The 19,945-nt window shown below is 37.1% G+C and overlaps 3 protein-coding genes across 8 annotated transcripts; 1 reads left to right on the top strand and 2 right to left on the bottom strand.

Annotated features, from left to right (window-relative positions):
* LOC124645735 (tetratricopeptide repeat protein 14 homolog) lies at positions 1-11,133 on the top strand. 6 transcript variants are annotated; one of them, XM_047185607.1, is made up of 19 exons: positions 1-141; positions 319-628; positions 1,121-1,197; positions 1,503-1,625; positions 2,137-2,357; positions 3,778-3,918; positions 4,005-4,678; positions 4,926-5,161; positions 5,420-5,625; positions 5,962-6,111; positions 6,640-6,708; positions 7,374-7,556; positions 7,909-7,999; positions 8,242-8,376; positions 8,699-8,919; positions 9,299-9,475; positions 9,817-10,059; positions 10,188-10,307; positions 10,428-11,133. In XM_047185607.1, the coding sequence occupies exons 2-19, from the start codon at positions 328-330 to the stop codon at positions 10,594-10,596; spliced, it is 3,537 nt and encodes a 1,178-aa protein (XP_047041563.1). In that variant the 5' UTR covers positions 1-141; positions 319-327; the 3' UTR covers positions 10,597-11,133. The 6 variants fall into 6 exon arrangements, with proteins under 6 accessions (XP_047041563.1, XP_047041564.1, XP_047041562.1 ...); XM_047185608.1 differs by having other exon boundaries at positions 4,005-4,681; positions 9,299-9,463; XM_047185606.1 differs by having other exon boundaries at positions 4,005-4,681.
* A 597-nt stretch (positions 11,134-11,730) lies between these two features.
* LOC124646280 (mannose-P-dolichol utilization defect 1 protein homolog) lies at positions 11,731-13,290 on the bottom strand. Its single transcript, XM_047186398.1, has 4 exons — positions 13,064-13,290; positions 12,743-12,941; positions 12,319-12,523; positions 11,731-12,027 (listed from the first exon to the last, which is right to left on the bottom strand). Exons 1-4 carry the CDS (start codon positions 13,149-13,151, stop codon positions 11,770-11,772), a joined length of 750 nt encoding a protein of 249 aa, XP_047042354.1. The 5' UTR covers positions 13,152-13,290; the 3' UTR covers positions 11,731-11,769.
* Positions 13,291-15,075: 1,785 nt separating this feature from the next.
* On the bottom strand, positions 15,076-19,305 carry LOC124646090 (UPF0430 protein CG31712). Its single transcript, XM_047186133.1, has 5 exons — positions 19,016-19,305; positions 18,739-18,898; positions 18,355-18,555; positions 17,412-17,495; positions 15,076-17,220 (listed from the first exon to the last, which is right to left on the bottom strand). Exons 1-5 carry the CDS (start codon positions 19,168-19,170, stop codon positions 17,056-17,058), a joined length of 765 nt encoding a protein of 254 aa, XP_047042089.1. The 5' UTR covers positions 19,171-19,305; the 3' UTR covers positions 15,076-17,055.
* Positions 19,306-19,945: the final 640 nt, after the last annotated feature.

Here is a 19,945-nt window from a genome sequence, read left to right as displayed (position 1 = left end):
TCATTCATTATTTATAACATTCATTCATTCGTCTCCATTTTCCCGTTGAAGTGTGGTGGTCTGTGAATGTGTTTTTAGCTAGGAGAAAATAATTCATTGTGGAATTGTATTGAAATATACTAAAACATAGTGCTCGCAGGGGTAAGTGTTTATTGAAGAGAATATTAATTCATAACAGACAGTAAAATCATTATTTCTTCTGTTTGGTCCTCCGGGTGTAAATTACCAAAATGGCGTCGGCATTTTGTACTCTCACTTTTATTTAATTTATGTATTCAGCATCGGAGCTAAATTAATCTAACCTTGTTTTTCTTATAGAACTGAAGTATGGACCCTTCTTTGGATGCGTCCTTAGTGACGCAATCCATTAACTACCATGGTCAGCAACTTCAAAAAACGTGGGAAGCAGAGAGAGGGGAAGACGATTTGACAAAAATTGGCGTGGGTGCATTGGATTTCGCTGTATACCAGTCGAGGCACAAGCACCTGACGTTTCAAGATCGTGGCAAGCGGCTGAAGCTTCACCAGTTCATTGCTAAGGAGGCAAATGCGTTGTTCGACACTTCAATTATGGAGGAAACACCATCGTCGTCTAGCCTTGGAGCAGACGCGCCTACACCGGAAGACAGTAAGTTTATTCGGCTTTTTTATCACCTTGTTGAGTTACTATGACACTGCCTGCCATAGCAACAAACTGTTTTTCTATCCTCCTAAACATTGTTCCTCACAAAATTTTAATATATTTGCATTGCATCTGATGAATTCTGGTCATAAACATTAGACATAGCCTTGTATATAATCAGAAAAACTACAAATTTTTCTATACAATAACCTGTTGCTAAGTATATACTTGTTACCCCGTGTTTGTATTCATGGAAGGGTTACCTAGTTATAACAATTCCAACACTAATAATTGGACACAAACAACCTAGGACTCATTTTTGGACATACAAATGCTTAAGAATGATATTGAATTTTGTAATCTTGAAATATAGTTTATTTTGACTGTTCTCCAATACCCTGGTTCGGAGTTTTCACTATAGCCATATAAACTTTAATTTAAATCAATACAGCTTTTTGTGAGTTTTGTGCTTAAAGTTCCTGTAACTTATTGTTTCAGATCTGTATGCTTTAATGCCACCTTTCGAAACATTCTTGAATGTTGACAAATCTGCGAGATTAAGGCATTTCTTTGATGTAAGTATAAAACACATTCTACTTCACATACCAATAATACCTTTGAAAATAATTACTTTCAACTAGAAACTTGTTTGGTAATGCCATATACCTGCATTATCTATGAATTTTTATAGCCATTGTTATCTTCATGGTTAAAATGACATAGTAATCAGCTATTTCTACATACTTTAACCTTGAACATAATAGAAAAATTATAAAACTTTTTTAAAATGAAATTACAGACTTGCAAGGTCATCTACTACTTAATTAAAACTTTTTATTTTCCAAGTATTGGCATCTCTAAAAATCAACTATTATTTCAGAATGTGAAGACCGGAGAACTAATAATAGGAGCGGTCATCAACAGGACGGCTTCCGGCATGATGCTAAAGGTGCTTTGCACTGCCGGCCCGACCTCCAGATATGTAGCTGACATCAATGTGAAGGTATTGCACAATATTGTGAAACTTAAACATTCTATTCCAAGCTGGTTTTATTAAGACTGGCCATATAAGCACATACTTAAGTTGAAAGTTACCACCCACGCAGGTACCCACAGCATAAATTACTATTCCCAAATAAAGAACTATTTGAAAATCATAATTTATACTTTTGACGTGTTTTGTTGGCAAGCTAATATAACTCATTGTTTGCTTTGTATACGTTAATAATGATTAAATAATTACTTTAAAATCATTAATAGTCAATTGTATGTGCTGACCTCTTCAGCTGTATCAATATGTGCATAATAACAATAAGCTTTATGTTGCTATTGTTGTAGTTCTTATGAGGTTAATTATTGAATTTCTTGAATTAACCTTAGCATAAAATAATTAAAAATAATATTCATAATTGCAAAACAATCAAAAACTTAACATATTTCCACTTCAGTATGCCCATTATTCGTAAGGACACAGATTGTGAGTGTGGAATAATAACAGTAAGTTTCTTCTCCAGGCATTTTTACCAGTTACAAATATCATACCAGCTGTGGACAAGAAAAACGTGTCAAGAAACTACCTGATGAATGACACGGTATGCTGTGAAGTGATAGAAGTTATCCCTGACACTGACAAAATGGTGTGCGGCATGAAAGGAATCACCCGCGGGCCCGATGACGCTCCGCCTAAGCCGCCGCTAGGCCTTCTCAGCACCGACGACTTCCCTCTCGTCTACAAGTATGTACTAACTCAATAACAAACGCTTCTGAGTAATCACATTGTCCCTACACTATTTACAGGTTTTACTGTTTTGCTTTACACAAAAACATAGTGTTTTTTCATGTATTTATTTGTAGTACAATCTTATTTCGAGCCTACAAAAACAGTGGTATTTTTTTTATTGTTTGAAAACAAGAATACTGAAGATATTATTATGAGAATGTGGAAGAATGTCATGGACTACTTGAAGATATTTAATGTTTAGAAAACTGGGAAGGAATAGATAATAAAGGAATATATAATTGCACTTATGCCTGGGATTTCAAGAACATTGGAACATAAGTCACATGTCATTTGAACTGACTATGTATGGAAGAGCATACAAGAATACCTCTGGTTTTTAGATACTCATTCAGATTAACTACATGTGGTTGGCTTCACACAGCTATATAAGTATAATGTGAGCACACTTGGTAGGTATATGTGTAAGTGTAACATCAGAAGGAGTATTGGATGTATGTTTTCACTGGTTTATGATCACTTTTCAGTACAAATCACACTGTTCACCAACTTGTGAAATGATTGCATGACATTGTTCAAAGTTTGATTTGATGTGAACAAACCTTGGGATTCTTGAAGGATGTTTTTATAATATCTATATTTCAACGAGACTCCTGTTGAGGATTTTATCAGATATTCAAATTATTTACACATCTTTTATTTTTTAACATAAAATGGAAAAGGTCAGTACAAATATTATTTTAGGGTCTCTTCAATCTTGATATGTGTAACAGGAAACATGTTATTCTGTATTAAAGCTAATGTTTAACATTCCAGCATTATCTGAGACGTATTGATTGGACTTTTATAATGAGCATTTATTGGATGTTGGAGTTATTTATTATTATAATAAAAGGACTTGCTCCCGGCGATAATCAATTTAGCTGATGTGAGGCTCTCCGAGATGACTCAATAGTTACAAGATAGCGCGGCAGTTACATCGTTGTATTCAACGTATCGTCCGCAACAGTGGACATACACTCCCTCAATTATTTTAGGGTGTTCTTTTCTAGGTATAGCGAGGATTTTCAAGACCCGTGTCACACCTACTGAATTATGTTGTGACCTTTGCGAATGTCCCGGTAATATTAATGTCACATTGTCGAGGCGGCATCACCTAATCTATGATGTTATACTTTATGTGTGAAAGAAATAAAATTCAAGTAACATAACATTTTTTGAACAGCTCCATTGGAACAGGTGAGGATAATCGTATGTGTGACACTAAGCAAACACTTTAGGAATTAAATGCTTGAAACTAAATAAATACCTTCTTTGAAGATGTTACTCTCATCTCAGTGAAAATACTCCATTATAAGAGGACTATTAAATACTTTGACAACTCTTCACATGATTTATTTATGTATATTTCCTCCAGGAAAACTGTGGATATGAAGGGTGAGAGCTATGAGGCCATACTGGAGAAGAGTCCAGGCTTCAATAACCCCAACTGCGTCCAATATCTTTCTGAACTCCTCGGAATCTCCAACATGCACTGCACCAACTTTTCGTCATTGAGGTAAATCATCTTATATCACAATTTACTATACCTGTTTTATATTTATTGTTATTGTATTTTAAACTTTTTTTTTTTTTTTTCACCAGGGGAGGATTTACTCCAGCGGAATATGCAGATGAACTTCGTCAAGCACAAGCAAGCAAGTGGGCGTTCCGTTCGGTCGCTGAAGGAATTGAACATTTCAAAGCCGGCCGACACTCGGAGGCATTCCAATGCCTCAATAAGGCGTTAAGTATCGACCCCAGGAACGTCGAAGGATTAGTTGCAAGAGGAGCCCTATACGCCAATAGCGGAACTTTCAAAAAAGCGATAGAAGACTTTGAAACATCTTTAAAATTGAATCCAAATCATGCCAACGCAAGGAAGTATTTAGGAGAGACATTAGTAGCACTGGGTCGAAGTTACGAGGACGAAAATAAGATCACTGAAGCACAGAAAGCGTATGAAGACTGTTTGGCGATCATTCCTTTCCATGAAGAGGCTCAGAATTCCCTGGACTTCTTGAAGAGTAAAACGTCAGCTACGAAGCCATTGATTGAACCAGCTGAGTTGCTTCTGCCTGGTTTGACGGGAGCCAAGTCTTATGAGATGAAGGAGACGTTGAAGCAATTGTTGAATTTGACAGAGAAGAAGGATAAAAAGAAGAAGAAGAAGCGCGGCAAGGGTAAGAAGAAGCGATCGAGCAGCTCGTCGTCATCGTCAAGTGATTCGTCCAGCTCCAGTTCATCATCAGAGTCTTCGTCGTCATCGTCCGATAGCAGTGGTAATACCTATTCATTTTATCAACCTAACTTATGCTCAAAAATACATATTTTGAAAATATATGAATTACTCATGGTAGACTAATACGCAACGGGGACTAAACTTAACTTTAAATGTGAAGAATAATATAAATGTACAAACCATTTTTTCTACCGTGGTCACGGGTAGGCTGCTGGCAGTTAAACTAAAATAAAAGTATCTTTATAGGAGTAACAATAAAAACATTACCAATTTACCATCAACAGATTCCGAAGGTCCCAACCGTAAGAAGAAGCGTCGTTCTCAACCCAACAACAAGAGGCAACGCTCCCTGTCGCCTCTCAGCAAACGTATGGAGATGCTCGGAGCTCCCGAAGCCGGGTCACGTACGCACAACTCGCAGTTTAACCATCCGTATGGGTACCAGCCGCCGCCACCGCCTGTTGAAGAAGTCAACCCTGAACCGCAGAGGTCGCAGGCTGATATTGATTATGAATTGAAGGTAAGGAATACTGAGCAAAACTTCCATCGTCGTTGTCACAGCCTATGAGCCTAAAAACATAGGTATCCCCAGGCTGGGGAGATTTATTGGCCATACTCATTGGACTGGGCATGCATTATGTATGAGATATTTTTAGGCATGGAAATACTGCTGCCCATCTCCATGCGAGGCATTCAATATGTTACTTATCGTATTTTTCTGTGTCAAAGACAGTGTGTTACCCTTTTCCTCCTCTAACCTATATTTTATTTTTGCCAGGTACGCAAGTTCCTCGAGATGACCAAAGAGGATTCGGACTACGAAGATAAAGTGCGGAACTTCTTGGAAGAAACTGCTCAATACAAGCGCAACCGCAAGATGCAGGAGTTAGGCCAGCAGCCGCAGCCCGGCGCCGATAGAGACAAGAAGAAAAAGAAGAAGAAAGATAAGTCAGTACCTTTCACTGAACTTTTCGATTTGACTGGGTGAGCACGGATAACTGAGCATGACTGGACAAAATTTTGATATTGTAGTGTGCTATATTTTACGTGCTCAAAATCTAAATTGGATAACAACAGCTAGTTATTTCCCGCGGTATCACTTGCATCCCGGTAGACGGATCAAGCAAATATAGCCTATGCCACTTGGGATAGTGTAGCTTCCCAACAGTGAACATTTTTAAATTGACCAGTTTTTTCAGGGTCTTTAGGATTACAAACAAAATAATGTTTCCTCTTATATGCACTATATTGCTTTGTGAAACCATATTTATGAAATTGCATATAAGAACAAAATTATTAAATAACAATGTGTTTCAATAGGAAAAAGAAGAAAGAATCTAAAAGGAAGCGCAAGGAGCAAGAACGCGAGGAGAAGCGAAAGGCTAAGATAGCCCGCGCTGCCGCCAACAACGATTACAGTTTACGTGACCTGGAGAACATTGGGGACAAGAAACTTAGAGATGCCATCAGGTATGTCTATATTTATTATACAGGTTAGCTCTATCTTGCATTGCGATGTTTTTTTTTAATGTGCTGGTTAAGTCTGTTAATAATCGCAGAAATGGTTTAGGAGTCTATATTGGTCACAGTGACATTTTATAGTTCACAATTTCATTCATAAATTGCGAGCTCATGAGTTTTATATTGGAAACAATGTCTAGATTCTAGATACCTATGTAAAACTTAAAATCTGATATGTATTGGACTAGATGTGTTCTAGTAAATTGTATATGTGTGCATAATTACATTAACTCCAGAAAATAATTACACACCACTGTAATGTAAGTTTGAGTCCAGGAGGTCAAAAACAATAAAATCGTACATTAAAATTAACTGTGTGGTTTATACTTATACTTAGTGCATTTTTTGTACTAACATAAAAATATTCAACAATAACGCATGGCCTTAAATGTTTTAACTGTACGTTGTTTCAGTCTTACTATAGTTTAAAAATGTGCAAATTGCTGATTAAAACATACTATTACGTTACTATTACAGAAAAGAGTTGAAAGGCAAGAAGCGCGATCTCAGCTCAGACGGCGAATATGACAGGAAACATGACAAGAGGTAAGATTTTCACAATATATCCTACACACACTCGTAAATAAGACACGAACACACTTATGTTAATGGTCTAATTGCCGCCCGCTAATTGTATAAGTCAAATAAAGGATGCGTGTTATACTTTTAGTGTAATAAGTTAAGAAGCTAAGTAGACTGAAACTTGGTTCTTTTTTCGCTAATAAGACGATGGTTGTATGGTTGTCCATACCATATATTCAATGTCATTATATGATAAAACACGCTTTATGTGTGCTAACCTTGAATGCGTTACTTCATTGAAAGTAGTTATCACATTATTGCTTATTATGTATCGTACACTAAGGTACCTATGTTAGGCTCACTTGAAATTCTATGACTATGTACAAGCTAGCGTCAAATAATGTTACCTCTCTGAAGACAGTCATAAAGCTTCATGCTTCGCGATCGTGTTTTGTTCTGACTGATGCTCAGTCGCTGGTAGCTAACTTCAGAAGGTCAAAGTTGTTTGACGCATGCTGTGCTAAGTCCGAAAATTAAGGCTAACAGTTTGCCTGCTAGGAATACAGCCTTATTTTACTACGTATCTTATTACGTCTTCCAACTTCTTTGTGTATACGCTTAAAATCGTCTATTTGTTAAAAAAATGTTTGTCCACGCATTAACTTAATAAAATGTGTACGTATCACCAGGATGCTAGACGATATGCACGGTCTCGAGGAGCTGGAGTCGAAGCTGAGCGCGTACCACGTAATGGTGGAGAAGGAAGTGCTGCACAAGCGCGACGGCCGCTCCTCGCTCAGCCCCGACCAGGCGCCGCCGCCGCCGCTCGAGAAACCCAAGTGGAAGATGTCCATGAGCGCGGTCAAAGACACGTTAGTTACACCGCATCATTTAACCATTACTTTATCTTTACATAAACAACACACCTATTTTGGTAGCTATAAAATGTTCTATTTCATTTTCTGTTGGACTCTACATATCCTTTTAATTTGACTCATACAATTAGCGCGTGATTTTTAACACTTTATGTTACTTTTTTGTACACTAAGCAAAAATAATATGTTATCTGCAGTCAATAAAGAATATGCTGCAATGATTTTTTGAATGAAGCAAAGTAATAATTGACTTAAAATGTAATTTTATTCTTCTGACGAAACAATAATGTATATAAAATCGATCTAGGATTTCTATGTAAATTGAATAAGGGTATATTTTCTTTGACAGGGTCAAGAAGAAGGAAACTCCTGTGCCCAAAGGTTACAAAGAACATTATGCATTTGAAGACAGCTCAGATGATTCACAAGAGAATCCTAAGGTAAGAATATAACGTCAACTCTCTAACATAAAAATAGCTTATGCCAACAGTTTCACACGCTTCCTTAAGGATCTATTTTTCGCAACTTAATAAAAAGTAGCCCATGTTATTCTGATGTATACGCTTTATTACTACCAAGTTTCATCAAATCTGTGGATTACTTAGCCTGAAAGAGTAACAAACCTCCGATCATAAAATCAACATCTCATAAAAATTATTAAACCTTTTTCTATTATAACCAGCCATCACCATCAAGCGGCGATAAGAACGTGTCGGTGCGTCGCGCAATGGCCATGAAGGAGCCGCCGCCGCTGCCGTCAGCGCCGCCGCCGAACAAACGGGAGCCTGACCCGCCGGGGACCGAACCTTCGCATCCTGTAAGTACTGCCATACTCAGACAGTATCACAAAATCGTGTGTTCCCATATAGATCCCAGTATCCATTATACTGGCCAGTTCTAATGACGCCATGAATCGACGCCACTTTCGATTCGTTCCGAAATGTTCGGACCATTCAGTAAATCACTCTTCGACGTCAGATTGACGCCGGATTCATATTATGTTTGTTGATTAAATCTTTACTGCTTACAATGTCTACACAGTTACTCTCAGTAACTATGGAAAAAACTATCTGACTGACGCGATTTCACCCCCACCCTCAAAAAAACTTGTCGTAATATAACTTATCTTTCTTGTTCAGGTTCGTAAAGGCAACATAGTCCTAGACAAATTCGGTTCATTCCGGCTGGCTCAAGAGGGAGAGACTCCGGTGTCGGTCGGCGACGGCCGGCCCGAGCAGTTCGTGACGCGCATCAAGCCGCCCTCGCCGTCCGGCCGCCGCCCGCGCTCGCCTCCATCACCCAGGCGACACTCTTCCAACTCCTCAGATGATGAGAGGAGATCTAAGCGCTCGAGGAGCAGGTTTGTACCTGTTTATGTTATTTTAATTTTGCAGGTATTTATTTAGACATTCAAGTAGAAGGCACAAGGCAATTCAGTAATCAGGAGATCTTTTGGCCTGAAACTGCTTTAAGAAGGCACGGGGCCATAAAAGGTGTATAAATCCGCGCCAGTGCTTTAACGCAGTTTCAGGCTTTCGTTTTGTGTTGTCTGTGTTTATGATGAGGCCACACCCCAAACTGAATTTATTGAAAAATCGGCGAAGACATTGCATGTTCTAATTGATGTGTAATCAAAATTTTAAGTTATTGTATATTATGTAGAATAATTAAAGTTGTGAAGATTTTACGATAAGACGACTACACACTTATTTTCATATGCTATTACCAATTCCCATCAGGTCACGGCCCCGCAAGTACCGCTCGCGCTCCCGCTCCCGCTCCCGCTCGGCGTCGAGCGCGAGCGGCTCGGGGGCGTCGCGCCGCCGCCGCTCCGCCTCGCCGCGCTCCCGCTCGCGCTCCGACGCCAGCCGCTCCTACTACTCACGCAGCAGATCACGATCACGGTCGGGCTCAAGGTATTCTTGGCTTGTGTGTTTATTTTAACCCCTCCCCGTAAATTTTTAGCATGTTAAAACTCATAGATGCTATTGTAAATGCATTTGGAAAATATACTACTGCTCACGTAAAAGAACTCCAATCGAAGTTAGTGTTTGTCACAGTACGAAAAAATTCGAAAGGCATCAAATAGCTAACTTCAGGTGTCATAGTTATTTCACGTAAGTTGCAGCATACAGTAGATTTTAACCTTTTTATTTTTCGTTAACCCCCCCTCAACCCTGCACGGAGACAAAATTGCTTCAATGTTTATTAATTTTATACCTAACACGTTGGGCATATTAAAAACATCTTAATATAGGTTCCGTCGTTTCGTTCGTCGTGGCAACTGGCGGGGTCGTGGCGGTTTCGAGCGCGGCACGTACTACCGACCTCGCTTCCACACGTACAACGGGGGCGGAGGCCGAGGCCGCGGCCGCGGGGGCGGAGACTTCCGCAGAGACGACGGACGACGCTTCCAGCAGGAGTGGCGCGATAACCGCTCGAGAGGAGGCAGGCCCTTCAGACCCAGGCGTGGTGGTGGCGGACGGGGTAGACCGTTCAGGTAAATTATATGAACTTTACTTTGTTGGTCATCTTATACAATTGAATTTAAATACACGATAATCACAATATGTACTATGATCATTTCCATTTGAAGTCGTGCAATGTTGACGTATTCTATTTCTGCAGAGGTGGTTTCCGAGACTTCAGAGATCGTAGAGGCGGCCGCTACTCAAGATCGCGAAGCCCTGAAAGAACGCGCAGATCTAGATCGTACAGCCCTGAAAGACGCGACAAGGACAGAGACAGGTTTGTGAAATATGACTTCAATAAACTTGACATATGAGCTCTTTGTAAGCTTACTGTAGTTTCAGACACAATGGTAATCATTTTAAGCCAATCTTTCAAAATGTTTACTTCTTTCCACAGTTACTCCCGCTACTCTGAGCGTGATAGCCACCGTAGCGAGGGTGAATATGAAGAAGAAAGATACGTGGACAGAAAGGAATACGACGGCAAGTGGGCTGATGGCAACGAACCCGAGAGGAACTCCCATCCCGAGGAGAAACAGCCCGCCGAACAAGCCCCCAAAGAATAAATCACAAACGTTTGGTTTTGCCACTGAGTGCTAGGTTTACGGTTAGCTAAGTTTTGTTTAGGTGCTACACACCATTATCTAAATATACATACATATATTGACTGTGAATCAACTGATCAAACGATGATTTATCACTTATAGTCAAAGGTAAATAATCTTACTATTTATAATAGTCATCAGTTATCCACGGTCGACTTTTGTATTAAGAAATGTATTCAAGTTATTATTAGATGTAAATATAGAATAGAGTACAATATGAAAGGATTTTCTGTTTGCATTATTGTGAATATAATAATGGTTTTACGTAGCTTAGAATACCAATTTCGCATTTAAATTTTCCTTCGTAAGATCTTTCATGGTAAATGTTTGCTGTAATAGTACAACAGCTTAACGTTTGACTAATTGTATTTCCAAATAACAAATCCCCGCTCTGTGAACACATTCCAATTATACTGGGATAGTGTATATTAGTCACTACGATTTGTTCCATTAATTGTGATTGGTGAAATTATTCAATAAAGTGACTTATAATGTAAATGTTGTTTCTTTTCCGTGCATCAAGAAAAGCAGCATTCCCATACAGTATTTTTACTCCACTCTCCTTATCAATCTCCTATGTAAATATAAATATATGTATGAATCCATTAACATAACTTATCTATGACCTATCTATATTATAATCGCTTTCATATGGATTGCAATACTAGAGGAAGGCTACACAGATAAGTCATGATCAACATCTGGAAGCACCCATGTTGTATTGCAATCGATTTAGCTGTTTTAAGTGAAAGTATATAAGACTAGCCGTTTTCCCGTGGTTTCACCCGCGTCACGTAGGAGCTACTGCCCGCACCGGGATAAAATATAGCCTATGTTACTCACAGATAATATAGCTTTCTAATGGTGAAAGAATATTTAAAATCGGTCCAGTATATAGTTTTTTTGAGTTTATCCATTACAACCAAACAAAGTTTTCCTCTTTATAATATTAGTATAGATAGACAAACATACTCCCTAACAAATTTTTGCATTTATAATATAAATAGGATTTACTACACTTATCTACTATATTTTGATATTTAGATTTCAATGATACATAAAGGATAAACAGGTTATCAGATAAAAACAACAAAATTATGAGGTAAAAATGTTTTAATAACATTATGTAATAAATTATGCTTGTTTCTTTTTTTTCTTGTTCTTATTCTTATTTTGGGTTCCTTTTTCGACATTCCAGTACCAAAGTAGTTGAGCTACAATTGCACCGTTGGCCACGGTAGACACGCAGTAGGTCACGATAATAATGAAGTCTCCAGTTTCAACAAGTGATGTGAATATTCTGGCTATACTGCCTCCAAACAGCAACAAACATGTTATTGCTGATAGCTGGCCAGTACTGCTGTTCTTGTAGTTTGTGAATACTTGAATTGACTGGAAAGAAGAGTATTTATGAGCATTTCATCATTGTTTATACAATTTTTTATGTAAATAACTAAAAATCGTTTTTATGCAAAGTACTTTAAAAATCCTATTAGCTGTTGACATTCATCTTTTAGTGCCATTACAATTTATAATATTTTTTTGTATATTACCAACTAAATGTTACCTTAAAAAAGGAAGAGTATTTTTCAGTTTGCTCTTGAGGTTGAATTATGAGGAAAATCTTATAAATAATTATAATGATTTGTTATAGAGATAAGCAGCTAATCAAATATTTGTTACCTTAGCTACAACAATGATAGGCACATTAACTGCTTGCATGGTCCAAAGTACTTTAGTAGGTGTGACTCCACCGACTAATGCAGAAACAATGCCTGCATACGCTGCTATGAATATACCGGCTTTCCCTGTTCCACCTCCATAGTGCAGTACGAGAGCAGCTATGGCTGCTGTTTGTATTGCGAGGAATGTTCCTTCTCCCCATGCACTGGAAATTTAGATATAGTTTTATTAATGGAGAAGCAAATTATTAATTGTATAAAAAAATAAAAAATCTGAATAGAACAAATCGTTTCTCATTTGGAGAGTGGTATAACATTCATAATGGGATCAGCTATATGTATTGAAATTTCTAGATCAGTAGACATTACAAAACCATTGATAACAAAATTACAAGGATGTTCAAATACTAATTGATAAAACTCACCTAAATGGAAATCCCATAACATAGCTGTATGCAAAGTTTGCTGTGATTGCAAATAACTCTAAATAGACTCCATAAATATTGATCCCCTCGGCACTCTTGCTGTTCAGGATCTTCAATATCTGAGGTACTTTCACTAGGATGGAGCCGGCGATGATACCGATTCCTAAACCCTTGCTTAGCGTCGCGGTCAAGCAAGGCCCTGAAACACAACAATAATATGTATTCGAAACTAATAAAGAAATTTACCGCACACGAAAAAGCCATAACACGGAATCTAGCGTGAACAACTACAAATTAAATAAATATCTAGAACAGAATTACCATCAAGAAAGTTGAATTTCACGAAATACTCTTCGTAACACTTTTCTGATAAAACCGATAACAATAAACCCTTCAAAAATTCTGCCATTATGCTTAAATATTGTACCCTATTTATAAATAGATTTGTAGTTTGCTCAATACATTTAAAATAATTATTGATCTAACTATTGCCTTATCGACTAATACAACAACAGCGACGAGCAAAGTTCACAAATAAACTGGGCCGGATTAGGCTTGGGCAAAAAATATCGATATATCAAAATATCGATATTTTTTCAGAAAAATATCGATATAAATCAGCGATATTTTTTCCCGCGATATATCAACTTTCGATATTTATTTTTAGGTATCAAAATCGATATATTTTTTAAAGCTCTGCTGTCTGCTCATGCGTCACATCATGTCTTTGACCAATCTGATTTCTTAAATTTAATTCAAACGCAAACAAAAATTACACTCTATAGTCTATGACCTGCTTGTCTATTTTGTTCATCTATGACAATGACACTGCTTGTTGGTTTGGTTTGGTTGGTATCACTGACTGCGTGTGTTGGAGTGTTGGTATGGTACTTGAGTCAGTTCCAAGCAGTGGCTGTGTCCCCAATGAACTGAAGCAGTATTTGGACCAACCACTTTTAGAAAGAAAATCTGATCCAATCAAGTTCTGGGTAAATTGCCGACACTTCACGCCGGTTCTCTCGGATATCGCCCTAAAATATTTGATTTGCCAAGCTTCTTCAGTGTCATCTGAAAGAGTAGCTTCAATGGTGAATTTGGCTGTGCCGAATGATAGGAGCAGATTAACAGGCGAGCACATCAAGCAGAGTGCTCTTGATGTCAATATCAGACAAATACTGGTTTGAATAATGTAATTTTTGTTGTGTTAATGATGTTGTTTTTTTCTTGGCTTTATGTACTTATTTTTTAATAATAAAACTGATGTCAAAACAGCCAGATGTGTATTTGCTTTAAAATTTCGAATATTTTGACAATTTTTATAGATAATTGCTTATTGCGCAGAAAATATCGATATATCAACATATCGATATTTTTTAGTCAATTATTATCGATATATTTTAAAAATATCGATACGATAGATATCGATATTTTTTCCCCATTTGCCCATCCCTAGGCCGGATGGAAAGAAATTCAATTAGATTGACATTGATGACCGGTCGGTGACACGACACAGCGTATCCAAATGACAGTGACAAACATTGACATAACTAGTGATTTCAATTAGTTTTTGATGAGTCGATTTATTATAAGTTGTATACATGCATTCGTATCAGTATTATTCACCCATCATCATCACCCATCGTTAGGAAAATAGTCTTTAGTAACAGTGTTTTACCTGTTTTTTACCGTAGATATAGGATCCCACTAATAGTTTTTACAGAGTCCTGTAGAGTATTTTCCAAGGGGTATCGGGTTGCCCGGGTAACTGGGTTGAGGAGGTCAGATAGGCAGTCGCTTCTTGTAAAGCACTGGTACTCAGCTGAATCCGGTTAGACTGGAAGCCGACCCCAACATGATTGGGAAAAGGCTCGGAGGATGATGATGTAGAGTATTTTTGCACAAGACAAACAGAACAGTGAATGCTGGACTGTTTGAAAGTTTCGTCTGTTCACTTGTGTTCACTGCACAGACGGACAGTGACCTTGATCAATCTTTTAAATTATGGAGAACTGACGCTAAAATGAGCTGGGTAACAATAATCCAGACAAGGAACAGCGAGTTTTCAATTATTTTTTCCGCATTCAGAATTCCACATTTAACGAATTGGGTTAAAAAGGTGATTAGTAATCCTGCCACTGTTCCTTTAGTTGGTGACTGATGACGTAGTTATTTAGTAGGTATGCTACTGATGAGGACATGCTTCGTTTTGCAGCAGCAACACACCTTTCTCATTTATTGCGATAACGTCTCAAGAGTAGGTCCCAAGTCACATCTCACAGTTCCTCACATTGGCTACAAAATTAGGAATGCCACTACAAAAAAAACAACTTAGATTATGTGAAGGGCTTTATTTAATTAAATGAATAATGAATTATTATTACACTTCGAATGTTCGGGAGATAAATGTACTGTATTGCAATTAATTGATAACAAAAGTTTTTACATCACATCGCTCGATTTATTTGTTCAAAATATGCATAAACAAGGACGGTCGAAATTTTAAATGCCATAATTTAATAATAATCTTAAGGAAAAGGGAAATATTCCTTTCATGCATAATGATTTTCACGATCTATTTATCAAGTGAGGCCTTTATGTTAAGGCTCCCTATGCCGATCGGTATAAATATCCAATTTTGTGCAAAATACATAGCTCCTAATTTACAATTACTAAAGTAATGCCATATAAAAACGAAAATTGGGATTATAGTGGAAATTTAATGGCATGCATTAAGGAAATGTGTAATGAAGAATACAATGGATGGAAAGATTCTTACTGAATAAAGCAAACAATTGTTGTGAATTACACCATAAAGAAACACAAGTATAATATCAGTGTAAAATTGGTTACATATTCACATCATAATTAACTCAGAATCAAAGGCAACAAAGACAAAAAATATTGTTTGGGAAATTAGAAATCCGTAAATCAAATACTTAATAAGAAGTTAGTAATCCAAATGCTAAAGCGAATAAGGGATGGTGCAAAATCATCTCTTTTTTGCTTGAGGCTCATGTCAACATGTCATTAGGCCTTTAGGGAGTCAGGTTTATAAATTTTATAATACCTTCTCTGTCCACATGAGTAATATGCAACCAGCTTTACAAAGTTTGTTTCATGTATAAAATATACTATAACTGAAATGTTTTATTCTAAACTGCTTAAAATAATCCTACAATCTTAACCTTAAATTTACAAACGTATGTACATTTACAAAAGCCTATCTTAGTTTTGTTTCATTGAAAAACATAATTTGGCCCTAACTAAACCCGACCCTATGTAGACAACTGTATATAATGTATTTATGTTAATTCACTATGGCGATAACTAGCACTGCAAAAAGGTTTTGACACAAAGCTTTCGTTATCTATTACAAAACAATAACCTTGCAATGGCAGTCGATTGATTTTATTACATAACATTACTATGTATAATGCACTTAAAACATTAATGTTTATAAGGCTCCTTTGTGAACGGTAATCTATATGTAATATCGGCAGCACTTAGATAGGATTAATTCTTACAGCTATTAAATAAATTGTAGTTCTATAATTCAATAGGTCACTTGTGGACTTGGACTGGACAAAAAATCTAACTTCGTCGTTAATATGTAGGTACCCACACGACATTGCTGCCGACTTTGCGAGATTTATTATTGACGTGTCAGAACATACTTAGATGATTTTTTTTTTGCAATTCACATGCATTCACATTTTGCGATGAGTTTTTTCATTTTTTATTTATTAACCAGATTTAATTACAGTGTTAATGATTTAAATTGGTACCACTTAAAAGAAGACAGTTTTTTAATGGACACAATCTCCATCAAACAAATCTTTTAAATGGTTATCTGAAAGAAAATCAATTTTTCAATTGCTCTTCAACAAAATGTTATTTCACTTTTTTTTTATAAGAAAAGATAGTTTTGATACTTCTTGACAATCCAGCTATGTATAAAAATGCCAAAGTGCTTTTCTGAGGACAATAGTTTGAAAAAAAAGTATGGAATTCTTATCCAATTGTTTAGGGCAACATTGTAGATCACACGTCTTGTTTATATATTTACAAGGCCCTATGAGGTATCTACGTTCTATAGATTTTAATTTCAGCAATACTGTCAACCGTGCCATAAGGTCTTGGTGAGTTTGACCGCCGAATTTTCCACTCCAAGTCTTATTTAATCTTGCCAAGAAAATAAACATGTACACATACCTAAGCTAATGAAAATGTCTCTTAGGTAAAACCTGTAAATGATTCTATTAAATAATGATGATCTTCATTATTTAGAGTCACCCTTAAGTGTTGGACACCACTCATGATAGAGGATTCAACGAGAATGACAGTTTAGGTCTTGAATTATTTTTGCCTAATATTTTTCTCTGTTCCTCTTTAACTCTCTTTTCTTGTTCTTTTTTCAATTTCTGCCGTTCTTCGTCCATTTTCCTTTGTTCTTCAATCATGGCTAGCCGCTCCTCAGCCTGGAAACAATTGTAAAATAGTTTTAATTCCCGAAACAAACAGTGGAACACTTCAAAAAATCTGCATGCAATTATAATGACATGACGACTTTTAAAGTAGACACAGATAAACTTTTACATCAATTAATAACACAATATAATTTTGAAAAATAAATTTTACAGATAAGATCAGCCATTCAAACAAAACTTACCAGCTTGCGCTGAGCTTCTTCAATCTTTTTATTATTTTCAGCCATGATTTCCTCCAGCTCTTTCCTTTTACGAGCTTCTTCCTCCTGTATAACAGAAATAACATGTTAATATTGATCTCTACTGACAAAACTAGCACTATGCATTAAAACAGAGTTTGCGTAAACATAGCCTTTCTAATAAATGGCTGTTCACGAAAACCTCATTTTTCAGTTCTTGAATGACATAGGATGCTGATCACACATAATCAGGTTGATATTTTTATATTTCCTCCTAAGATACAGTTTTAAGTAAAAAAACATAATTATGTAATGCCATAAAACATGAAGAAACATCAGATAAATGTGTAATTCCTTCATTTGAAACAGTAATGTGGTTATACAAAAAATAGATTCAAAAAATACCTTCAGCGCGCACGTCTGGATCCTCAAGCTGCGTCTCCATAAAATTCTTAGGGCTTCTTGCTCTTGATCAGTCTTCCGACCTGACTTATAGACTACGTGACTGCCAGGGACAGTCAAGCGAACAATTTTAAAATGCTAGCCGGACGCCTTCATGGCAAACTTACAATATGGCAGGATATAGAATAACCTCTGCCTTGTAGGTGCGTATGAATTATGTGGTTATAAAAATGGACATGTAAGTATATAATTATTAATTACAGAGACAGCCAGCCTCGGTGAGTGACAATTAAAAATTCAAGAAACTAATTCTTGTATGCACTCGAACTACACCTGACTGGACCTTTAACAGATATGATCGAAATAATACTTTTATTAGTTCCTCTATTTGTTATGATGCTGGTATTAAATATTGCATTTACACTTGTGTGTAGCTGCGAGAGCAACATTACGTTGCTATCACAGAGTATGTGCTGTCATGTGTATATGCAACATTGTGTTGTGTTGCCAGTACACATGACTGGTATGTACAATTGTCAGTTACCTGTCTAGCCAGCTCCTCGCGGCGCTGTTGTTCTCTTTGTCGCTCAAGTTCTTCCATCATTTCTTTCTCCATCTTCCGTTTCGCTTCTTCTACCCTTTTAGCCACTTCTTGTTCAATTTCATCTTTTCTTTTTTCTAATTCCTCTTCAACTCTCTTCTTCACTAGAAGTTCTATTCTTTTCGCTGCTTCTTCTTCCACCACCTGGAAAACAACATTTTATTGTTACCTACAGCTATATACAGACATAATTTTGTCACTGTTTGGGCTGCAAACTGTACTATTCTTTTATTTGATCTAGGTATTTAGATTTTGATTCCAATCGCACCCAAATACGATTTCCACACAATCAAGGGAGGTTTTATCTCAAAAGAATTTGTTATTTACTTTCTGTTCAGCTTCTCTCACACGTCTCTGTCTTTCCATTTCAGCTAGTCTGTCGACTTCATCCATCTTACTGCGCCCCTTCGACTTCTTCCTGTGGCTTCTACTCCCTTCGTACGAAGCTTCACTACTGCTTGAAGAGGACATGGAATGCGATCTTTTTCTGAAAATATACCACGAATACGTCAATCAAAACTGTACGAACCCCATAACAGAACACGGATAGATATGTGTCAAATTATTTTGTATAATACCTAACCTAGAATTTCAGCAAACTGACCTGGATTTTGAACTTCGTTCCCTAGATTTTTCTACAAGTTTAGAACTTCTACTCCTTGATGATGAACGATCCTTGGAGCGACTCTTCTTCCTAGAATGTTTGCTACTTTTATGGTGTCGCCGCGGTGACTTACTCCGTGATCTTGACCGACCCATCGTATTTCACTTGTGGGGATATTACTCCGCAAAGCAACGACAAAAATGTAGTAAATTTAAAGTCAACTTTTCCTACTAGCATTCACATGAACTCACGCATTGCTATGTTTGACAAGCGACTAACCGACGCCATTTTTTTTTGCACATCGCTGTATTGAGTGATGTGAAACGGCTTAGAATCGACTAAAATGGGAAACGGTTTAGAATCGACTAACTATAAACATTTCGGGTTTATATAAAATAAATGGTGTGACGGTGTAACATGACATGATGGCAAGCACGGCAGTAAGTTACGTATGAAGGACCTTAACCAGCTTTCAACATTTCTTTTGTCCCCATCCCAGGAAGTAAATAGTGAAATACCAAATAAATATATTGCGTATTCGTCAACTGCCGCGTCGAGAACTTGCTTTTTGGAGAAGCCTGTAGGATTTTGGGCGGATCTATCATAGTGGGTTGGGCACTGTGGGCATGCCCAGAACCCTTAATTACAGAGAAGATACTCTCCTATGCGGGTAGAACCGCGAAAGGAAAACCAATTGAAATAAAACAGGCAACGTTTATAAACCACCTCATATATAAACAAACCATAACCAGCCGTATAATATGTAGGTACTTGCTGCCTATTGGTCAAATCACCGATTTCACAACTGGAAATGGTTCGGTTCATCTTCTAATAAAATGCTGCAACTCACCGTCATCTCAGTGAATTTTAAAGTAAAGAAAACATTATGTTGGAAGAATCTTGCGATTCTTAAAAAAAATATTTTGTTTG

This window comes from Helicoverpa zea, chromosome 3, assembly GCF_022581195.2.
Source record: "Helicoverpa zea isolate HzStark_Cry1AcR chromosome 3, ilHelZeax1.1, whole genome shotgun sequence".
In the NCBI taxonomy this organism is placed as follows: Eukaryota; Metazoa; Arthropoda; class Insecta; order Lepidoptera; family Noctuidae; genus Helicoverpa; species Helicoverpa zea.
Note: the sequence above shows the minus strand (reverse complement) of the source record. Positions and strands in the feature narration are given on the sequence as shown.